Consider the following 20,494-nt stretch of genomic DNA (forward strand, 5'->3'; position numbering starts at 1 on the left):
ATTACCAACTATTTAAATTGTAACTGTAATTAATAGTTACTTTTGTTTTGTATTTTAAATATGTTATCCCGTTACATCCTGAATATAATATAATTAATAATATAATATAATATTAAAAATATAATATAATATTTGGAGGCTGCAGGGTGTCTCACAGACTCCGCCCCCTCTCTCTACCTTTAGCTTTTAGCCATCGCGGCTAACGACATTTCCTGGACATTTTCTCCTTCTAAATTTATTTTGTTTGTATTTTTGTCGTTCTTGTTTGCGTGAAGACTGTGCCATGGTTGTGTTGAATAGCAATAACAATGAGGAACAGGATGTAATGTAAGTGTTTTTAGCTTGTAGCCGATTGCTAATTCTGTCATTTGTCTCAGCATACACACTTCAGTTGTTTTTGTTTGCCGGTAAAGCTTATTAAATTAAAACCACCTCTGATTTATCTTTTATTAGATTGTATTTGCATTCAATGTTTTAGATAAAATGAACTATTAAAGAAGTACTATATTTCGGTAAAACTGTGTCACTGGTGTAATAACTGATAATGCCTAAAAGAAATGTTTAGCAACTCAGCTAAATGGCTATGACAGGAGGAGGTTAGTATAATCCAGTTTGTAATGTAACAGGAAATAATCTGCAAATTGTAATTAACGGTTGAGTAGAATTTTTTTATTCAATGGTTAAGATATGTAGGTTTAGTCTCAATCTTCAATTTAGTGGTTTCTCTGAAGGTGACCGTGAGCACCTGCCTAATGTACAAAAAATGAAAATATCATGGATCATAGAACATGACACCGTTAAGATATAATTAAAGTATATTGATGTTTTTGCAAGGCAAAGCTGTGACCTATTTCCATGCAAAGCATCCAGCCTGAAGCCAGGGCTATAAATAAATGCACAGGAGTATGTTTCTGGTGGGACTGAAAGCAGAGATAAAGGTTCTGTAGTTGCACCACAGCAGCTCAATGTGAACGTTTCTAACTCGGCTATACTCTACAGATATTTACTGATTTGTACTATTCTATGCTCAGAAATAGATGTTATAATGCTGCAACACTGATAATGGTTAGGGTACAATGGGGCTAAAGGCCCACCTAAAGAAAAATTACTTTTTTTCTGGTAACAAAGTGTTTCAAGATTCTCATTAGCTACACAAATTTTTAGAAACAATTAAATATTAGATCAAATTGCCTCAAAATCAAACTTTAGACATTCTCATGGATCAGGAATATTTTGCAATGTTTTATTTATTATTAGACTATTTATTGTGTAAAGTGACAAACAGGTGTTAAGGAAAATGGTCTGTTTTTTTTTTTTGCTGTTTAGTGTTTTAGGAGATTTTAGCCCCGTTGCACCGTATCTTCTTTTGATAACTGGGTTTGCTTCCTTTTTTACTTAAATGGCAAATTAATTTAAGGATAAGCATGAATTTCATATTATAATTTTTTTTCTCCCCAATGCACTTTAAGTCCTCGTGGTGGCATATGTAGTGACTCGTCTCAATCCGGGTGGCGGAGGACGAATCTCAGTTGCCTCTGCATCTGAGAGCGTCAGTCCACGCATCTTATCACAAGGCTTGTTGAGCGCTTTACCTCGGAGACAACACCTGTGAAAATGACACGCTATTCTCTGCGGCATCCACGCACCCCACCCAGAGTGAGAACCACTTTATAACGACCACGAGGAGGTTACCCCATGTGACTCTACCCTCCTTAGCAACCAGGCCAATTTGGTTGCTTAGAAGCCTGACTGGAGTCACTCAGCATGCCCTGGACTCGCGACTCCAGGGGTGGTAGTCAGCATCTTTACTTGCTGAGCTACCCAGGCCACCTGAATTTCATATTGTTGAGGGTAACAGCAGCAGATGGGAGATTCATCTCAATTAAATACTTACACACAAAGTATATTTTTAATTGAGATGAATCTCCCATCTGCTGCTGATAACCTCATTCAGAGCTGTACTTGCGTATGGACACTTCAAAGTTGTAAAACTGGATATCATTTTACACAGAAAAGGTTAAGCGATTTTATCAGACTAAAATCATGTTAACACGTATGTTTACATCTTGTGGCTATACTTTAGAAACAATAAGTATTTTGGTGTTTACTGACTTGACTACATTCACTTCCATTATAAGTGCCTCACAATAAACACAATATTGCTTTTTTTTATAAACGAGGGACGAGTTGAAATAATATTTTGTGGTAATAAATAATATGCCAAAAAAGCTGTTGATTGAGCTTTACTTGTATTGAACCAGGAATATTCCTTTGAATGTATTAATTCGAAAGATTAGCACCTGACATACAAATAGAAATCATCCAAGCAATCTCTGTAAAATGATTTCTAAAAAATCTGGAATGTAATGAAATTTATCAGTCAAGAAGTTTCAGAAAATATTGTGTTCAATTTAGTCATTGAAGCTGGACTTATTTGTTTATTCTTTGGCTGAAGGTGTATCATCAGACATTTTAAATGGTTTCAATCAAAAAAGTTGTAATGGCTGAGTCTCACATTTTCTTGCATGCATTTGAAACTGGGCATAGAAGAGGATTAAATCACACTCTATGAGAGGTTAATTTAGAATGAGCAACTGATTTTAAAAATGCAAAGAATAAAGGAATTTCTAATGATCTTCTGTTTCTCTTTCAGCCTCATTGAGCCACGCTGCTCATCTCTACCCAGCTCTCCTGCCAAACGTGTTTCTCCAGCCAAAAAGAAGCAGTTCTTCATAAACCAGGCCATCCGTAATTCTGACCTCACTCCGAGAGCCAAGGGCAGGAAGAGTCTGAGACGCCAGGAAAACAGTGAGCTCACTTTCATATTCAGTCACTATCATTGTGGTATTTTTTGTAAAATAAACCGCTTCAGTAGACGTTGTGGGTGTGATACATTTGTGTGTGTGTGTGTGTGTGTGTGTGTGTGTTCTGCATTGTAGCTAATTTATAGATTTTATTTGACCCAAAAAAAAAAAATAAATAAAAAATGCTCTGTTATAGTGTCACAAGTTCACGTTTTTTTACAAATTTTTTTACTTTTTTACGACCACTTAGACTTAAGTCCAATTTTTTGTGTGTGTTCAGATGGGTTGTGGAGGAAAAGTCACAAATTCTTGTACTGCTCAGATAAACTAAACCTTTTTTATTACATCGGAAAAATTTATTTCAGTCAAAAATGACCGAACAGTATAGGGAGGTCAATATTTTTGGAAGTCAAAGTAGGAAGATTGCAATATATCACAGTTTTTAATCACAAACACTAAACCTAAATAATTACAATGTTATTGTATTGCGACCCAAATATCAATGTAATATTGTATCGCCAGGTTGTGGTGCTGTCAGCGTTTAGTTTTTTGGGAAAATAACACTGACAGTGAATTTTGTCTTAATTATTACATAAGTAATTTCCCAAGTTTTGAATAAACTTTATTCATAGCTCGCTTTCTGGACAATCTTTTGGAACGGGACGAGTGCTCTAAAGAGGATGGTGAAGGGTACGAAACGGCTTCACCAACCATCTTCACTGAAGCCTGCACCAATGGAAACTATGTGGAGGTATAAGACATTTTACTGCTCTCAGTTGAGGGACGTTTTGACTTTTTTAAAACTCTCTCTCTCATGTCTCTCAGTACTGGAGTGATTTTATGAATCGTTCTGGGGAAGAGCAAGAGCGACTGTTGGCTCTTCTAGAAGAGGAAGCCCAGAGGACCCACTCCACCAAGAGCCATAAAGACCAAAGAGAGGGTCTGACACTATTTAATCACAGAAACCCACAATTACTTTAAATTTAATGAGAGAAAGTCTTGCACATCAGTTACATCATACCATTCTCAGAGAGAAAACATCCCTAAACGTGAAGTGCACGAATTCTATGCCACTAGTTACATCAAACAGGATTGCAAAAATTTTGATTTTATTACAAACAGGTATCCCAAACATTCTTAGCAACTAGTGCAAGCAAAGCACAAACAATATAAACGAAGACAGTCCATTCATAAGTACTTGGTTAGTAGTGTAACTGAGCTGTCTGCAATATATTAGAAGACAGTCGAAATGTAGACCATTTATGTCTTGCGTTATGGTGCACAGTGACTGCGTCCTTCTTGAATGTCAGGTGTACACTCTTTGGAAAAAGTGGTGCTCATCAGGACTAATTGGATGTGAGCATGGTTAAATTATAGAGGATATTAGTATAATTAAACCTATTGATATATTGACACACAACATCATGGCTAGTATTAACTGTAATTGTCAGGCAGATCATTTTATGTTCCTAGTTTGAAATATACTTTGATAGCATCTCCTGGAGGTATCCCCAATCTGCAAATACATGGACTGAGTTTAGACTTTGTGTAGATAATAGACATGGTCTTCAGACGTCTTAAGCCCAATTTATGTCTTACAAAAATAGCAAATTACCCAAAATAATCACTACATTGGACTACATGGAGCTCCCATATCGTCTTGTAATGAAATTAACGGTTTGCGCGCATAGCCACCAAAGCCCATTTGCCTGTTATCCTGGTACGAAAACTGCACTTAGATTTAGCACTCTCACAAAAATTTGAGATTTTTTTGAGTACATAGCACTGCACCTGACGCAAATATGAAAATAGGACCTACAGTGCTTATATTTTTCATTTGCCAGGCTGTGTATAGTAAGGCTTACCTATATTTGTCTCTTACCTTAAACTTTGATCAACTTTAACATAGAAAAAATTACACACTACACCTTTAATCGATAAACAACATTGATAGTTAATTTGTTACAATCAGTCTTTTATATTTGAACAGGAAATCCTGACTTCAGTGCACAGGAATGTTTCCAGAGGATTGATCGAAGGTTGCGTTCAACGCTGAGACGCAAACAGATTCCCATGGTGATTCTCCCTTTCAAAACTCTCATTGTCATTTGCTTGATCTTGATATCTATCTGTTGCCTTTTAACAAGTATTTTCTCTACATCCCTTTCATTTCATACCTCTATTCTGTCTGATATCTGTTTATCCATTTCCTCATTAAGGGAGTGTTGGAGGGGCTGGAGTCAGCTCTGCTGGGATTCTTCATGGCACATCCAAACTCAATTTACTTGACCAAACTTAGCAGCAGGTGCACAATGCCCCACAGTCCATGCATTTCTCACCACCACACACAAATTCAGATCACCACTAACTACTGTAGATGCATGCTTGAGATGTTGCTGGAGAAATCAAAAGCAGTAACATTAGCAATCTTTACAATGTTACAATACTTGATGTATCTGTGTTCCTACAGTTATGAGCGACTACTGCTTCATGCTGTCTGCCAATACATGGATCTTACCTCTGCTAGTGAGTAATCTCAAATCATTTTAAGAGAAACATTACACAGACGTTGGCAATTTGTGGTCGTCATCTGATTTTAATGTGAATTTTGATTTCTTAAGTTCTTAAAGGAATAGTTCATCCAGAAATGAAAATAGAGTCATTATTTACTCACATTAATTTTGCTCCTAAGTGTAGGCACAAGACTTTAGGTTTATTCCATGTGAAATTAATAACATTTTTACTTTCCCGGCTGACAGTTTTCACCTATGATTTTGGAGTAAAACTACAGGAAAAAAAATTACCTTAGAAATGTGTCAGTGTCATTATTTTATTTTTACACCGTTAGGTAGGTCTATTATTAAATCAGTTGACTACAGCACCCCTTGTTGCATTATACTCTCACTGAGCACTTTATTAGGAACACCTGTACACCTGCTTATTCATGCGATTTATTTAATAAGCCAATCTTGTGGCAGCAGTGCAATGCATAAAATCATGCAAATATTGGTCAGAAGCTTAATGGGGTCATTATATAAGGAATCAAGTTTTGACATATAAGAGGTCATTCTACTATAAAAACAGACCGTTTCAGAACTGAAAATTTTCTCCTTAATAGAAAAGAGCATTTATTTAAACCAAGCTGCAAAAACGGCTCATTTGGAATTTGTTGAATCTGCATTAGCAACACCTATTTTTCTGTCATTGCACCTTTGGCCCTATCCACTGGTGCTCAGTCAGTCACACAGGTGAAGAAGAGATGGGGCCTGTCATGGGAGATTCATCATTAGTGGGCTTACACAGGACCCCTTCATCAGGGCTCCAAACTGCGACTAAAATGAACGCAAATTTGACCAAATCCATTCGCCATTGTCGACAGTCGGGTTGTGTGCGTTCATATGTGGTCTCGTCAGATATCATCTTGAGTTATTGAATACATCTTTAGAGCGTGCACCACCAGTGTGTCTTGTGCCGCTTTTCACCCATTCTGTTGTGATGAGCTCGTTAGACCACACGCATCTACAAACCCAGTGTGAGAGAGTCTTGACCAAATAACTCTTCTGAACCGGGTCTTTTTCATGAATCGCCCGAAGAGCTCAGGATAGCAGTTTGAATCAGTCACTTTCTCAGCGAATCATCCGTCAGTGTGTTCACAACTGGTAGTGCAGACAGTCCCATGTGTATTTTAATTTTTTTTTACATTTTAGAAGAATAGAATAGTCACCAAAACTATGGAATAACATAAATGGAACTATGGGACTTATGTTGTGACTAAACAAAATCCTAAATAAATCAAAACTGTGTTTTATTTTAGCCTCTTCAAAGTAGTCACCCTTGTACTCTTGAGACATGTACTCTTCAAATTTTCTCAACCAACTTCTTGAAGTATCACGTTGGGATGCTTTTTAAACAGTATTGGAGTTCCCATCTATGTTGGGCACTTATTGGCTGCTTTTCTTTATTATTTGGTCCAAGTCATCAATTTCAAAAACGTTTTTTTTAAGTTAAATTTTAGATTTTGTAATGAAATAAATGAATATGGTGGCACGATTATATTTTTGTCTACAAAACTTATTTCAAACATTTAAGCATATGCCTTAAGATCAAAAGATTTTTAAGATCATGAGAAACATTTCATTCAAGTGTCTCAAACTTATGACCGGTATTGTATATATATATATGAGATACAGCTTTTGACACTTAGGACAACTGCTCATACACAACTATTACACAAGGTGAAAACATTCATTGATGCTCAGGAAGGCAACACGCTACTATATTCATACTATGCTTTATGTAAATATCTGCTTATGTAGATTCTGAAGGGCAGTACTAAAAAAAATGTGTTATCGCTTATATTTGTATCAATTATGAAAAGTGTGTGAACATTGAGGAGACAAAAGCGTAATGCAAACTAACGTATCTTCAACTATACAGGTGAAACTCGAAAAATTCAAATATCGTGCAAAAGTTCATTAATTTCAGTAATTCAACTTAAAAGGTGAAACTAATATATTATATAGACTCATTACAAGCAAAGTAAGATATTTCAAGCCTTTATTTGATATAATTTTTATGATTATGGCTTACAGCTTATGAAAACCCCAAATTCAGAATCTCAGAAAATTAGAATATTGTGAAAAGGTTCAGTATTGTAGGCTCAAAGTGTCACACTCTAATCAGCTAAACACCTGCAAAGGGTTCCTGAGCCTTTAAATGGTCTCTCAGTCTGGTTCAGTTGAATTCACAATCATGGGGAAGACTGCTAACCTGACAGTTGTGCAGAAAACCATCATTGACACCCTCCACAAGGAGGGAAAGCCACAAAAGGTAATTGCAAAAGAAGTTGGATGTTCTCAAAGTGCTGTATCAAAGCACATTAATAGAAAGTTAAGTGGAAGGGAAAAGTGTGGAAGAAAAAGGTGCACAAGCAGCAGGGATGACCGTAGCCTGGAGAGGATTGTCAGGAAAAGGCCATTCAAATGTGTAGGGGAGCTTCACAAGGAGTGGACTGAGGCTGGAGTTACTGCATCAAGAGCCACCACACACAGACGGGTCCTGGACATGGGCTTCAAATGTCAAACGTCTTACCTGGGCTAAAGAAAAAAGGAACTGGTCTGTTGCTCAGTGGTCCAAAGTCCTCTTTTCTGATGAGAGCAAATTTTGCATCTCATTTGGAAACCAAGGTCCCAGAGTCTGGAGGAAGAATGGAGAGGCACACAATCCAAGATGCTTGAAGTCCAGTGTGAAGTTTCCACAGTCTGTGTTGGTTTGGGGAGCCATGTCATCGGCTGGTGTTGGTCCACTGTGCTTTATTAAGTCCAGAGTCAACGCAGCCGCCTACCGGGACATTTTAGAGCACTTCATGCTTCCTTCAGCAGACAAGCTTTATGGAGATGCTGACTTCATTTTCCAGCAGGACTTGGCACCTGCCCACACTGCCAAAAGTACCAAAACCTGGTTCAATGACCATGGTATTACTGTGCTTGATTGGCCAGCAAACTCGCTTGACCTGAACCCCATAGAGAATCTATGGGGCATTGCCAAGAGAAAGATGAGAGACATGAGACCAAACAATGCAGAAGAGCTGAAGGCCGCTATTGAAGCATCTTGGTCTTCCATAACACCTCAGCAGTGCCACAGGCTGATAGCATCCATGCCACGCCGCATTGAGGCAGTAATTAATGCAAAAGGGGCCCAAACCAAGTACTGAGTACATATGCATGATTATACTTTTCAGAGGGCCGACATTTCTGTATTTAAAATCCTTTTTTTTATTGATTTCATGTAATATTCTAATTTTCTGAGATTCTGAATTTGGGGTTTTCATAAGCTGTAAGCCATAATCATCAAAATGATATCAAATAAAGGCTTGAAATATCTTACTTTGCTTGTAATGAGTCTATATAATATATTAGTTTCACCTTTTAAGTTGAATTACTGAAATTAATGAACTTTTGCACGATATTCTAATTTTTCGAGTTTCACCTGTATATACTCTTTATTAAACCTCTGATTAATAGGTTATCAGCTGTCTTTTTTTTCTGCTTACAATTTTGTTTCTCAACAACAATCTAAATCGAGCAATTATATGATTTGGTGACTAAAAACAGCCATTTGGCTCCTTAATGTTTCATTTAAGGAGCCAATGGCTCCCAAGTAATTTTTTTTATTCTGGAGAAGTGTTCATGTGCCTGTCTGGATTTAAAGGTTTTTCTACCTGCACAGACAGACGTCTTTGACTGCTTGATGCATATCTCGGCTGCTTTTAAAAGACGTGGTGTAATGTTACATCTCTGAAGTGGATAATGGCCCTGCTGTTTTGAGCACAAACATGTCATGGACGCATTCTTTTGCCCATCTGCCCTATTTTTAGTTGTTGGACCTCAGGGAAGATAATAAAACTACAAAACAAAAATAGCATTTCATGACCTCTTTAATGTTCACATCAACCATCAGATTGCGGAAAAATTGTGATCTCAGTGATTTCAAACATGGCATGATTGTTAGCGCCAGACGGGCTGGTTTGGGTATTTCTGTAAATGCTGATCTCCTTTGAGAATTTACTCAAAATGGTTCCAAAAACAAAAAACATCCAGTGAATGGTGGTTGAATAGAAAGACCTTGTTGATTAGAGAAGTCAACAGAGAATGGCCAGACTGGTTCAAGCTGACAGAAAGGCTGTGGTAACTTGGAAAAACCCTCTGTACAATTGTAGTGAGCAGAATAGTAAATCAGAATACACAACACGTTGAACTTTGAAGCGGTTGGGCTAAAACAGCAGAAGATCACGTCAGGCACTTTATTAGCACTAAAGTTTTCTTAATAAAGTGCTCTGTGAGTGTATATGCCAATAGTGTGAGTCCAAAAATGGGAAAAAGCACTTTGTGTTTTTTTGTTTGTTTTTTATTTTTAAGTCCGAGTGCCTATAACTCCACAAGTATTAAAGATATCTTAATATCCTTTTAGATTCTGGTTTAGAATAAACGTTCCTTTTTCTATCCTAATTTTTAAGGCACTATATGATTAAATCCTAGAGATATAGGGTTCTCAATTTGGCTCCATCCGTACATTCATAAACAAAATACATAAATATTGACCCATGACATTTAATATCTTAGTTTTGTAATGATTTATGAATTACTTTCACCAGTAAAAAAAAGTGTCAAAATATTTTGAGCTGGGGACCTCTGGTTGAGTTGACACAGAATGTTAAACATGTACAGTGAGGAAAATAAGTATTTGAACACCCTGCTATTTTGCAAGTTCTCCCACTTAGAAATCATGGAGGGGTCTGAAATTGTCATCGTAGGTGCATGTCCACTGTGAGAGACATAATCTAAAAAAAAAACATCCAGAAATCACAATGTATGATTTTTTAACTATTTATTTGTATGATACAGCTGCAAATAAGTATTTGAACACCTGAGAAAATCAATGTTAATAGTTGGTACAGTAGCCTTTGTTTGCAATTACAGAGGTCAAACGTTTCCTGTAGTTTTTCACCAGGTTTGCACACACTGCTGGAGGGATTTTGGCCCACTCCTCCACACAGATCTTCTCTAGATCAGTCAGGTTTCTGGGATGTCGCTGAGAAACACGGAGTTTGAGCTCCCTGCAAAGATTCTCTATTGGTTTAGGTCTGGAGACTGGCTAGGCCACGCCAGAACCTTGATATGCTTCTTACAGAACCACTCCTTGGTTATCCTGGCTGTGTGCTTCGGGTCATTGTCATGTTAGAAGACCCAGCCTCGACCCATCTTCAATGCTCTAACTGAGGGAAGGAGGTTGTTCCCCAAAATCTCGCAATACATTGTCCCGGTCATCCTCTCCTTAATACAGTGCAGTCGCCCTGTCCCATGTGCAGAAAAACACCCCCAAAGCATGATGCTACCACCCCATGCTTCACAGTAGGGATGGTGTTCTTGGGATGGTACTCATCATTCTTCTTCCTCCAAACACGGTTAGTGGAATTATGACCAAAAAGTTCTATTTTGGTCTCATCTGACCACATGACTTTCTCCCATGACTCCTCTGGATCATCCAAATGGTCATTGGCAAACTTAAGACGGGCCTTGACATGTGCTGGTTTAAGCAGGGGAACCTTCCGTGCCATGCATGATTTCAAACCATGACATCTTAGTGTATTACCAACAGTAACCTTGAAAACGGTGGTCCCAGTTCTTTTCAGGTCATTGACCAGCTCCTCCCGTGTAGTTCTGGGCTGATTTCTCACCTTTCTTAGGATCATTGAGACCCCACGAGGTGAGATCTTGCATGGAGCCCCAGTCCGAGGGAGATTGACAGTCATGTTTAGCTTCTTCCGTTTTCTAATGATTGCTCCAACAGTGGACCTTTTTCCACGAAGCTGCTTGGCAATTTCCCGTAGCCCTTTCCAGCCTTGTGGAGGTGTACAATTTTGTCTCAGGTGTCTTTGGACAGCTCTTTGGTCTTGGCCATGTTAGTAGTTGGATTCTTACTGATTGTATGGGGTGGACAGGAGTCTTTATGCAGCTAACGACCTCAAACAGGTGCATCTAATTTAGGATAATAAATGGAGTGGAGGTGGACATTTTAAAGGCAGACTAACAGGTCTTTGAGGGTCAGAATTATAGCTGATAGACAGGTGTTCAAATACTTATTTGCAGCTGTATCATACAAATAAATAGTTAAAAAATCATACATTGTGATTTCTGGATTTTTTTTTTTTGATTATGTCTCTCACAGTGGACATGCACCTACGATGACAATTTCAGACCCCTCCATGATTTCCAAGTGGGAGAACTTGCAAAATAGCAGGGTGTTCAAATACTTATTTTCCTCACTGTATGTAAACATGAGACTAGTGTGATAGTCTAGTTTTGTAGCTGCTTAATGAAAATAGAAATTATGTGGTTTGTGTTGAACTTTTTAGAGGTATTGGTTTATTTCTATTTCAGTTATTATCATTATTATGTTTACATTTATACGTGTCTTTATAATCATATTTTGTATTGGTTATTTTCCACCTGTTGTCGTAGATGGATACTTGCATCACGGCAAATGGGGCTGGTGGAGAAACTTGGAGACCTTAAATGTTTGGATTTAGGGAGGTGGTTATAATTTGTTAATAATAATGACCACTTCATTCTTTTAATTGCTTTTTCGTTTCATTTGCAGTGTAATTTTCTTTTTTTATTATTGAATTGAACGTATTTATTTGACAAGTTTTACAAAAACAAATGTACAAGAACGGTATAAAAACATCCCATACATTTTAAAAACTCAGGATAACTCGAGGATAAAACAAATACAATGAAGCCAAAGGCTTATTTCCATTGTGGTCCTCAATGTAATTAAAAAGATGGAGGCTTATACTTGGTGAGAAGGCAATATACCCTAACCTATTACAAAATATAAAAAAAATTCATTCATTCAAAATCGACATTGAAAAACAGTATAACCAGGTTTAACAATTAATTCAAAATAAAACATTCAAATACAAAAAAACCACCATCTTCTAGCCACTATTTTAAAACTTTTCACACTTTCTATACACTTCACAGACTCTGGTAAGTTTATTCCAAGCAATTGCACTTGTATATAGATGGGTATTTATCCTCATCAAACTTTTGAACCTACATGGATAGATGTTAGAATTACTGCCCCTTGTACCATAGGTATGCTGGTCTCTTGCCATATCAAAGTAATTATCCAAATAAATTGGAACCAAATGATTCAAGGTTTTATGGGTGATAACTAATTTTATTAAAGTCACTCTTTTCTCAACTGTCAAAAAACCTAGATCCTTAAAATGCTTTCTATTTAAATGAGTACAGGGATTAATTTGAGGTATTACTCTTACCAGTTTATTTTGAGCTTTCTGAAGTTTGTCATTTGTTCTCAGAGAAGTGCTACTGTACCAGAATAGAGCTGCAGAATCAAAATGAGGCTGTATCAAAACACCCGCTAGCAACTTTAAAGTCTGAACATTAAGTAGATCTGGTTTTCTGGCTAAAATGTTTATTCTATTACAGATTTTTTTGAGAGCATTTCCTGCCATAATTTCCCCTTTAATAATATGAATTAAAAAATATTTTTGATTAAAAATTTTCCCATTTCATTAAATTAATGTAATTTTTAAAGCAAAATTGACTGGTGGAAATGAAGTGCATGCAAAAATTATCATGATCCTCAGCCTAACCTGGAAGGTCAAAACATTCAAGTCAAAAAATCGTATGGAATATCTTGGATTTGCAACATGAATGAGATATGGAGCATGGATGTAACTCAAAGATGATAAAGATTCTTATTGTGAGTATGATGTTGAATATAATGCTCTGAGCTGCTGCGCTCTTATTTTGGATTTTGGAAGTTGAATTAAAACAATTAAGTTTTAAATATTGCTGATTTCGTGGACAAACTGTTCTCTGTTGATGTTTAGAAAAAATGGCACATGAGCAAAATCTGTCAAAAGCGCATATGCTGTCACATTTGTCACTAAAATCATCCAACCATCCTATATCTAGAGACAAAGAAACAACAAAGAGAATCCCAAACTACCAGCTAAAATCATGCAGACATATGCTTTCCTTGACTCCTTGATGGAAATACTACTGAAAACCATTGGACAGGACAAGCCAGTGACAAGTTACAGAGTCTCTGAATTAGAAGTGGCTGCTTAAAAGGAAAATGCATTTCTAAAGTTACCAGACATGTATACTCAAAAATTAACTCCAGTCACCAAAGACAACATTCCTAATTAGATGGATGTTAGAAAATGGTCTTATCTGAGAGTATTTGTTTTGACACCAATAGATGCCAGAATTGGCCTGCTTATAGCTGTAAACACTCCAAAAGCACTGAAACCTTGGAAAATAATTAACAGCATGGGTAGTGGACTATCCTTGGGTGGATCATCAATGGACCACTCAGTTATGGTATGGATGGTGATGGGTATGATCCTTCAGCAATGCAAGTTAATAGAATTTCCATTGAGAATTTGGAAGAATTGTTAGTCAAACAGCACAATCAAGATTTCATTGAATAGCAGTATGGTAAAATAAAAGAGAAAGAAATGTCAGTGGAAGATCAGAAATGTATGGACATAATCTCAACGTCAGCAGAACATTGACATAAGAGTGACATTACTTCTTGAAACTTCCTTTTCGTAAGTCCAATGTGAGAATGCACAACGAAATGGCACAGCAAAGAGCAGCTATTGAATTTTAATAGAGACACATCGTTGTTTTCAGAGTAAAAGGAGTTTGAGTGATGTCATTGCAAAAGTGTATGCAGATATTGTACCCAATGATCAACTAGAACTAAAGAATGGAAAGACATTGTGTGTGGTGTTCGATTGTGCACCAACATTTGGTGGAACTTCTTTGAACAAAGAACTCTTACAAGGTCCAGACATCAGAATCAGAAAAAGCTTTATTGCCAAGTAAGTTTTTTACGCATACAAGGAATTTGTTTTGGTGTTGTAGGTGCTTGTCACACAATCTCTAAATATATGAAACAAGAATTAAAATATAAGCAATATAAATATGTCCACGCAGTATCAATTAAAAGTAAGTATAAAATAAAAGAGAGCAGAGTAGTAAAGTGGAATGTAGAGCCAGAGGTGGAGTGTGGAGAGTGTCAGGGAGGGTACCGGACCTTGTTGATAAGGCAAGTGGCGGATGGGAAGAAACTGTTCTTGTGGCGTGAGGTTTTTGTCCTGATGGACCTCAGCCTTCTGCCAGAGGGGAGTGATTCAAAGAGATTGTTGCCAGGGTGGGAGAGATCAGCCACAATCTTTCCAGCACGCTTCTGGGTCCTGGAGGTGTACAGGTCCTGGAGCAGCGGCAGATTGCAGCCAATCACCTTCTCTGCAGACCGGATGACATGCTGCAGTCTGCCCTTGTCCTTGGCAGTAGTAGGAGCATACCAGATAGTGATGGAGGATGTGAGGATGGACTCGATGATGGCTGTGTAGAAGTGCACCATCATTGACTTTGGCAGGTTGAATTTCTTCAGCTGCCGCAGGAAGTACATCCTCTGTTGTGCTTTCTTGATGAGGGCGCTGATGTTCAGCTCCCACTTGAGGTCCTGGTGACTGCATCGTCTACAGACCTGTTGGTTCTGTATGCAAACTGCAGGGGGTCCAGGAGGGGGTCGGTGATGTCTTTAAGGTGAGAAAGCACAAGGCGCTCAAAGGACTTCATCACCACAGAGGTCAGGGCGAAGGGTCTGAAGTTATTAAGGCCTGTGGTCCTTGACTTCTTGGGAACAGGGATGATAGTTGAAGACTTGAAGCCATGAAGACATGACAAATACACTAATAGGAGTTGCTGCTTTGATATCGTAAAGGTCCCATTGCCTTCATGACAGATATTGAAGACATTTTCCATCAGGTCATAGTGACCAAGCAGGATGTAAACTTTCAGCGCTTTCATCTCTACAACTCTGTATAAGCAAATCACAGAAGTATATGGCAAAGGATGTTTTCTAACTCAAAAAGTAAATTTCCAATCACTGTTCTGTCATTAGTGTAATATCTTAGGGAAATAGAGATAAGGGAGTGAAGATGCTGGACCTCAACAAAGATTAGCTTCCCATGGAAAGAGCTCTGGGTGTTCAGTGGAATGTAGAGCAGAATGCATTCAGTACTACAATCAAACAACACTCGACAACAAGATGTGGCATTCTATCCATTGTAAGTTCTCTTTACAAACCTTTAGTTTTTCTGGCACCAATCATTCTTTCTGCCAAGCAAATTCTGTAAGATTTGTGTAAGATTAAGCTTGGATGGAATGAGAATGTCCAACAGGACACTGATCAAAAGTGGCAAAGATGGCTGGATGAGTTAAATCCTTTGAATGCATTCAGCGTAAACAAATGTTTTACAGCCAAAGATTTTGGGGAATGTAAAAGCTGCACTAGTGCACAATTTTTCTGATGCAAGTGAGGTTATATATGGGGCTGTGTCTTACCTTAGATTGTTAAATGACAAAGGAAAAGTGAGTGTTGCATTCATCATGGGAAAAGCCAAAGAAGCACCGCAAAAACAAACAAGACTGGAACTTGCAGCTGCAGTCTTAGCTGTACGCTTGGACAGGATGCTGAAAACAGAGCCATAATTTCACATGGATAAAACTACCTACTGGTCAGACAGCACAACAATTCTGAAGTATACTGCCAACATTACCAAAAGATTCAAAATATATATTACAAATATGATCTCCATCATTCAAACTCATTCAAATGCCACACAGTGGAGGTACATCCGTTCAAATTGAATCCTGCAGATTCAGCCTCAATAGGATTTAAGACCGATGTTTTCCTTTGGTCTAAAGCTTGGATCAGTGGCCCTGATTTTCTCTCAAAAAAGCCATCTCACAAGCCAGAAACAACTAAAGAAGTGTGCTTAATCCTTGATGATGTTACAGAGGTGAGAAAAGAGATCTCTACTTGTACCATCCCTCCAATTACGTATGTAGCAACAGCTGCTGGATGATGAGGCCTTACATAATGACCACATTTACATGCACTTAAGCACTTAAAACAGATTGTTCCAGGATTTTGCAGAAAGCGGCATTCTAAAATGTCATGTAAACAAGAACACTGATTTCCTTACACCCCTTAATGATTAAGAGAAAGCACACCTAGGTTTCTCCTCGAGAACGCATCTTAATGTGGCCATGTAAACATCTAAGTGGTGTTCCGATGGGTGTTTGAGGAGTGTGCATGGATAGAGCCCAACAACAAGTCAACAAAGCGGAAAGAATTCAACATTTCTGGGAGTTCAGTGGGAAAAGCACATACACTATAAAGTATACCCATTTATACACAATAATGTAAAAAACTTTATTTAACCATCACTTCTATGCTCTCGTACATTGGGGAAATCCCAGAGTTTACGTCAGCGGGAAACCCCACTATTGCAGCGCAGTACCGCAGGTTGCAATGTAATGTCAAGGAAACAAAAACGGCAACAACTCTGGAATATCTGAAAATAAAGCAAAGCAATGGAGAACAAAATGGCAAAGTTTTGCTTGGATGCCATGTTTGTTTGTTTTTTACACAAGCTTCACAGGGAAATTTACGTTGCTGTGGAAAAAGCTGCTTACAGAGTAGAGTACGCCGCTTATACAGTGCATTTAAACGGGAACGCTGCATTCTCGCAAAATAACCCGCTTTCTTGCAATAAGTCATTTTCTGGTGTCCATGTAAACGTAGTTACTGTGAGGTAGAGGCTATTCTGAATGATTATCCAATTACTCCATCTTCTGATGATCCTAATGATCTCGAAGCACTAACACCAAAACACCTCATACAGTTTATACTTTTTTTTTTGGAAGAGGTTGGTGAAAGAATATCTCCCTGTGATGCTGGAATGTCAGACATGGAAAAAAGAACATTGACGTTTTGACATTGGAGATTTAGTACTTGTAATGGATGAAACTGCATCTAGAAACTCATGGCCCATGGGATGCATCACTGAAACAATGGCAGATTCTAAAGGATTTGTGCATAGTGTTCGCCTGAAGACACAAACATATTAATTAGAAAAGCCCATCAATAAGCTATGTCTATTAATGGAAGCAGTGTAGCACTGCCACCTTGTTTTTGTAGTCAAATAATTAAACTTTAGACTACATCGTCACTGACACAGACTGATAAGCACATCACATACATGACATTTTTTCCTTTTTTGAAGATTCTCTTTTTTTGGGCATTTTTTAAGGAATACAGTTTTTGTGTTTTTGAAAATGAAATGACTAAAATGCAATGATTTTGAGTATTAATTAGACTTGAAATGGACAGAAACATGAGTATTAAATATTTCTATAAATGTCTTGATATCTTGGTATGGCTACTGATATACTTTGTTCCAACTGATTTGTAAAACAACAATAAATCATAATTAATTATTCTACATTTATAATTGTCTTAATTGTCAGATACTTAAGTCATGGCAAATGACTTGTGCCGTTTCAATAAATGAATGAAATATATATATATATATGGCCCTGCGATGGACTGGCGACCTGTCCAGGGTGTCCCCCGCCTTTCGCCCAATGTTAGCTGGGATAGGCTCCAGCCCCCTGCGACCCTGTACACAGGATAAGCGGTTGACGATGGATGGATGGATATATATATATATTTTTTTTTATTTTTTTTGTTTTTTTTGTAGTATCGCTGATGACCATAATATAATTGGCTCATAATGCTGTGAGTGGGCATGGGGTCCAAAGTATAATGTGTAATAAGTAGTTGTGTGTGAGATTCTGTGTTTGATTTTCTGCAGGCTCTGATTGTAATGGTGCACGCCAAACAGAGGTGGTCAACAAACAGGAAGAGTTTCTCCCTCCTCAGCCGCTGCTTTCTGCCTACCTGGAGCAGATGAACGGAGCTGAGCTGCCATGAATCCTAGCCAGAACTAGTACCAGTGCTGTTCATCCAGCCAGAACTAGCACCAGTGCCCTTCACATGGCCAGCGGGAACTCTGGAGCAGCATTAAAGTCAAAGGACCTGGCCCTAACTAGAGTGATGTACTCAGTCTCATGGTCTTTTTAAATGCATTTTCTGGTCTTTTGGAGCACCTATAAGTAGATGTTGTTACACACCTCTCTTTAGAAATTATCTGATTTTTTTTTCTCATGTTCCACAATTTTTCCATGTGCTATCAGTGGCCTCTTTATATTTAAGTAGAAACATAGTTGTGTGTGAACTGATCAAGAGGCAGAATATGATTTGTTCATATTTCGATGTGACAACTTCAGCAAAATCTAAATGCACATCAAAAAGCAAATGGTGGTTATTAGGCTGTTTCTGTTTGTTTACATCTCAAGTCAAGTCAAGTGGTTTTTATTGAACTGAAGTAGTAACCAATTCTCATGCATTTGTACAAACTTGTAATTTGACTATTTCACTTCAGCCAATCCTGCCTGACAACTAAAGAGTGATCAGTAGACCTTTTGTGCCCAGCATTCTATCAAGAACTTGAATTTCAGTTTTCAGTTACTCTGTCGATTTCAGGCACTTCTTATTTACCTTAATGGTCAACCAACATGCACTTACAACTATGCCTTACCTGTGCAGGCTATGTTTGTATTTATATATTGAGCCTTAACATCAAGGCTATTATGGTTTACATACAGGGAAAATCTTTTAATGTTTTTTACCATCAAGAGTCCTGAGACACTTGAGCAGTTCTTGCATTGGTGTTTATAACCAAAGTGTATGTATGCATGTATTAAACACTGATTCTCAGGCATCAACCCTCATGAATGTGGACATTAAACATTTACATTACTCATGTAATCATGTGGAAATCACGTTTTTGTCATAGTGAGTGTTGAACCCTCTTTGGGGGAAAGAGTGTGCTTTCTAGAACAATATGTATATCTGTGTGCCATTAATTAAGTTTAATGCTATTTATACTGTGGTTGCAGAACATGAATATAGAGTGCTTTTTTGCATTTAGTTTTTATATGTGGCAAGTATCTGTACTTAGGACAAATATAATGAACATGATCATAGATGTGTGATTATTGTATGGACCGGATGCAAATCAGTTTGGGCATATGAACCTAAACATGAAAATAAACTCAAGTTACTTAACTACACTTTTCTTCCTGTATTTGTGCAGAAATATTGTGTACAATGAATTTAAAAAAAAATATGAACAAATTGAAGACTATGAAGGGTATGATTTGAAATTAAAGATTTATTTTCAGATTCAAATTTAAAATAAATAGCCTATTTGTTTTGTATTTGAACATTTATATTTAAAATGTTAGGATTATAAATGGCCAATATAATATGTAGTTTTAATATATTTTTTAATTATATTTAAATAAAATAAAAAAATAATGTATATGCGACAGTGACGTGAAACTAGCATTTTTGTCAGGAACTGTCAAGTTATTCAAAGATAAATTAAAGTAATATTCCAGGTACAGTACAAGTTAAGCTCAATCGATAGCATTTGTGGCATAATAACTTTACCAAAAAAACGAATTTAAACTTGAACTAATGGGAACTTCCCTCCTTTTCTTAAAAAAACAACAATAATCTGGGTTACAGTGAGGCACTTACAATGGAAGTGAATGGGGACAATCCGTAAACTTTAAAATACTCACTGTTTCAAAAGTATAGCTTCAAAATATAAACAATATGCATGTTAGTGATAAAATCGCTTACTAAACTTTTCTGTGTAAAGTCCAATTTTACAACTTTGCCATGAAGATGTAATGTCAACAAAACCTAAAATGACTGTAAAAATTATTTTTTTAAACAACTTTACAGCTTGAATAATACATGAGTTTTAACAAAACAATTAATGTAAGGGTTTTATAAGATTATAGGCTTTACGTTTCTGTCTTTAAACCCTCTAAAATCAACATATCAAACAAATACTGTCACTTGAGCTTAACGTGTGTCGAACCTGAAATATTTCTTTAAGAATTTTAAATATTTATTATCCATTTCATGCTATAATATTTCTTTCTGTTTTACATTTTTCAAAATCCTAAAACTTTGTTTATTTCCAGGTTTCAGTCCCATATTTTCAATTTGACCTCAGACTTTTGGACTCCACTGTAAATGTGTTCAGAGAAAACAAAAGAATACATTGTGGTGCTTACCCAGTTGTTCTTTTCCTCTGTCAGATCAGCTGACTGAGCACTGTATCACAATGAGTGCTGGTGATGGTCTAGCTA

At 37.2% G+C, this 20,494-nt stretch overlaps 1 protein-coding gene across 1 annotated transcript; it reads left to right on the forward strand.

The window, feature by feature from the left end:
* Positions 1–170: 170 nt before the first annotated feature.
* On the forward strand, positions 171–19,390 carry r3hdm4 (R3H domain containing 4). Its single transcript, XM_052101203.1, has 8 exons — positions 171–327; positions 2,654–2,808; positions 3,437–3,555; positions 3,630–3,744; positions 4,795–4,880; positions 5,024–5,109; positions 5,275–5,330; positions 18,079–19,390. Exons 1-8 carry the CDS (start codon positions 284–286, stop codon positions 18,195–18,197), a joined length of 780 nt encoding a protein of 259 aa, XP_051957163.1. The 5' UTR covers positions 171–283; the 3' UTR covers positions 18,198–19,390.
* Positions 19,391–20,494: the final 1,104 nt, after the last annotated feature.

The sequence above is a fragment of the Xyrauchen texanus genome, chromosome 32, assembly GCF_025860055.1.
Source record: "Xyrauchen texanus isolate HMW12.3.18 chromosome 32, RBS_HiC_50CHRs, whole genome shotgun sequence".
NCBI classification, from domain to species: Eukaryota; Metazoa; Chordata; class Actinopteri; order Cypriniformes; family Catostomidae; genus Xyrauchen; species Xyrauchen texanus.

Coding starts and splice junctions, on each gene's coding strand:
- r3hdm4 (XM_052101203.1), top strand. CDS start 284: ATGGTTGTGTTGAATAGCAATAACAATGAGGAACAGGATGTAAT. Junction 328..2,653: donor AATGAGGAACAGGATGTAAT/GTAAGTGTTTTT, acceptor TTTCTCTTTCAG/CCTCATTGAGCCACGCTGCT. Junction 4,881..5,023: donor GACGCAAACAGATTCCCATG/GTGATTCTCCCT, acceptor TTCCTCATTAAG/GGAGTGTTGGAGGGGCTGGA.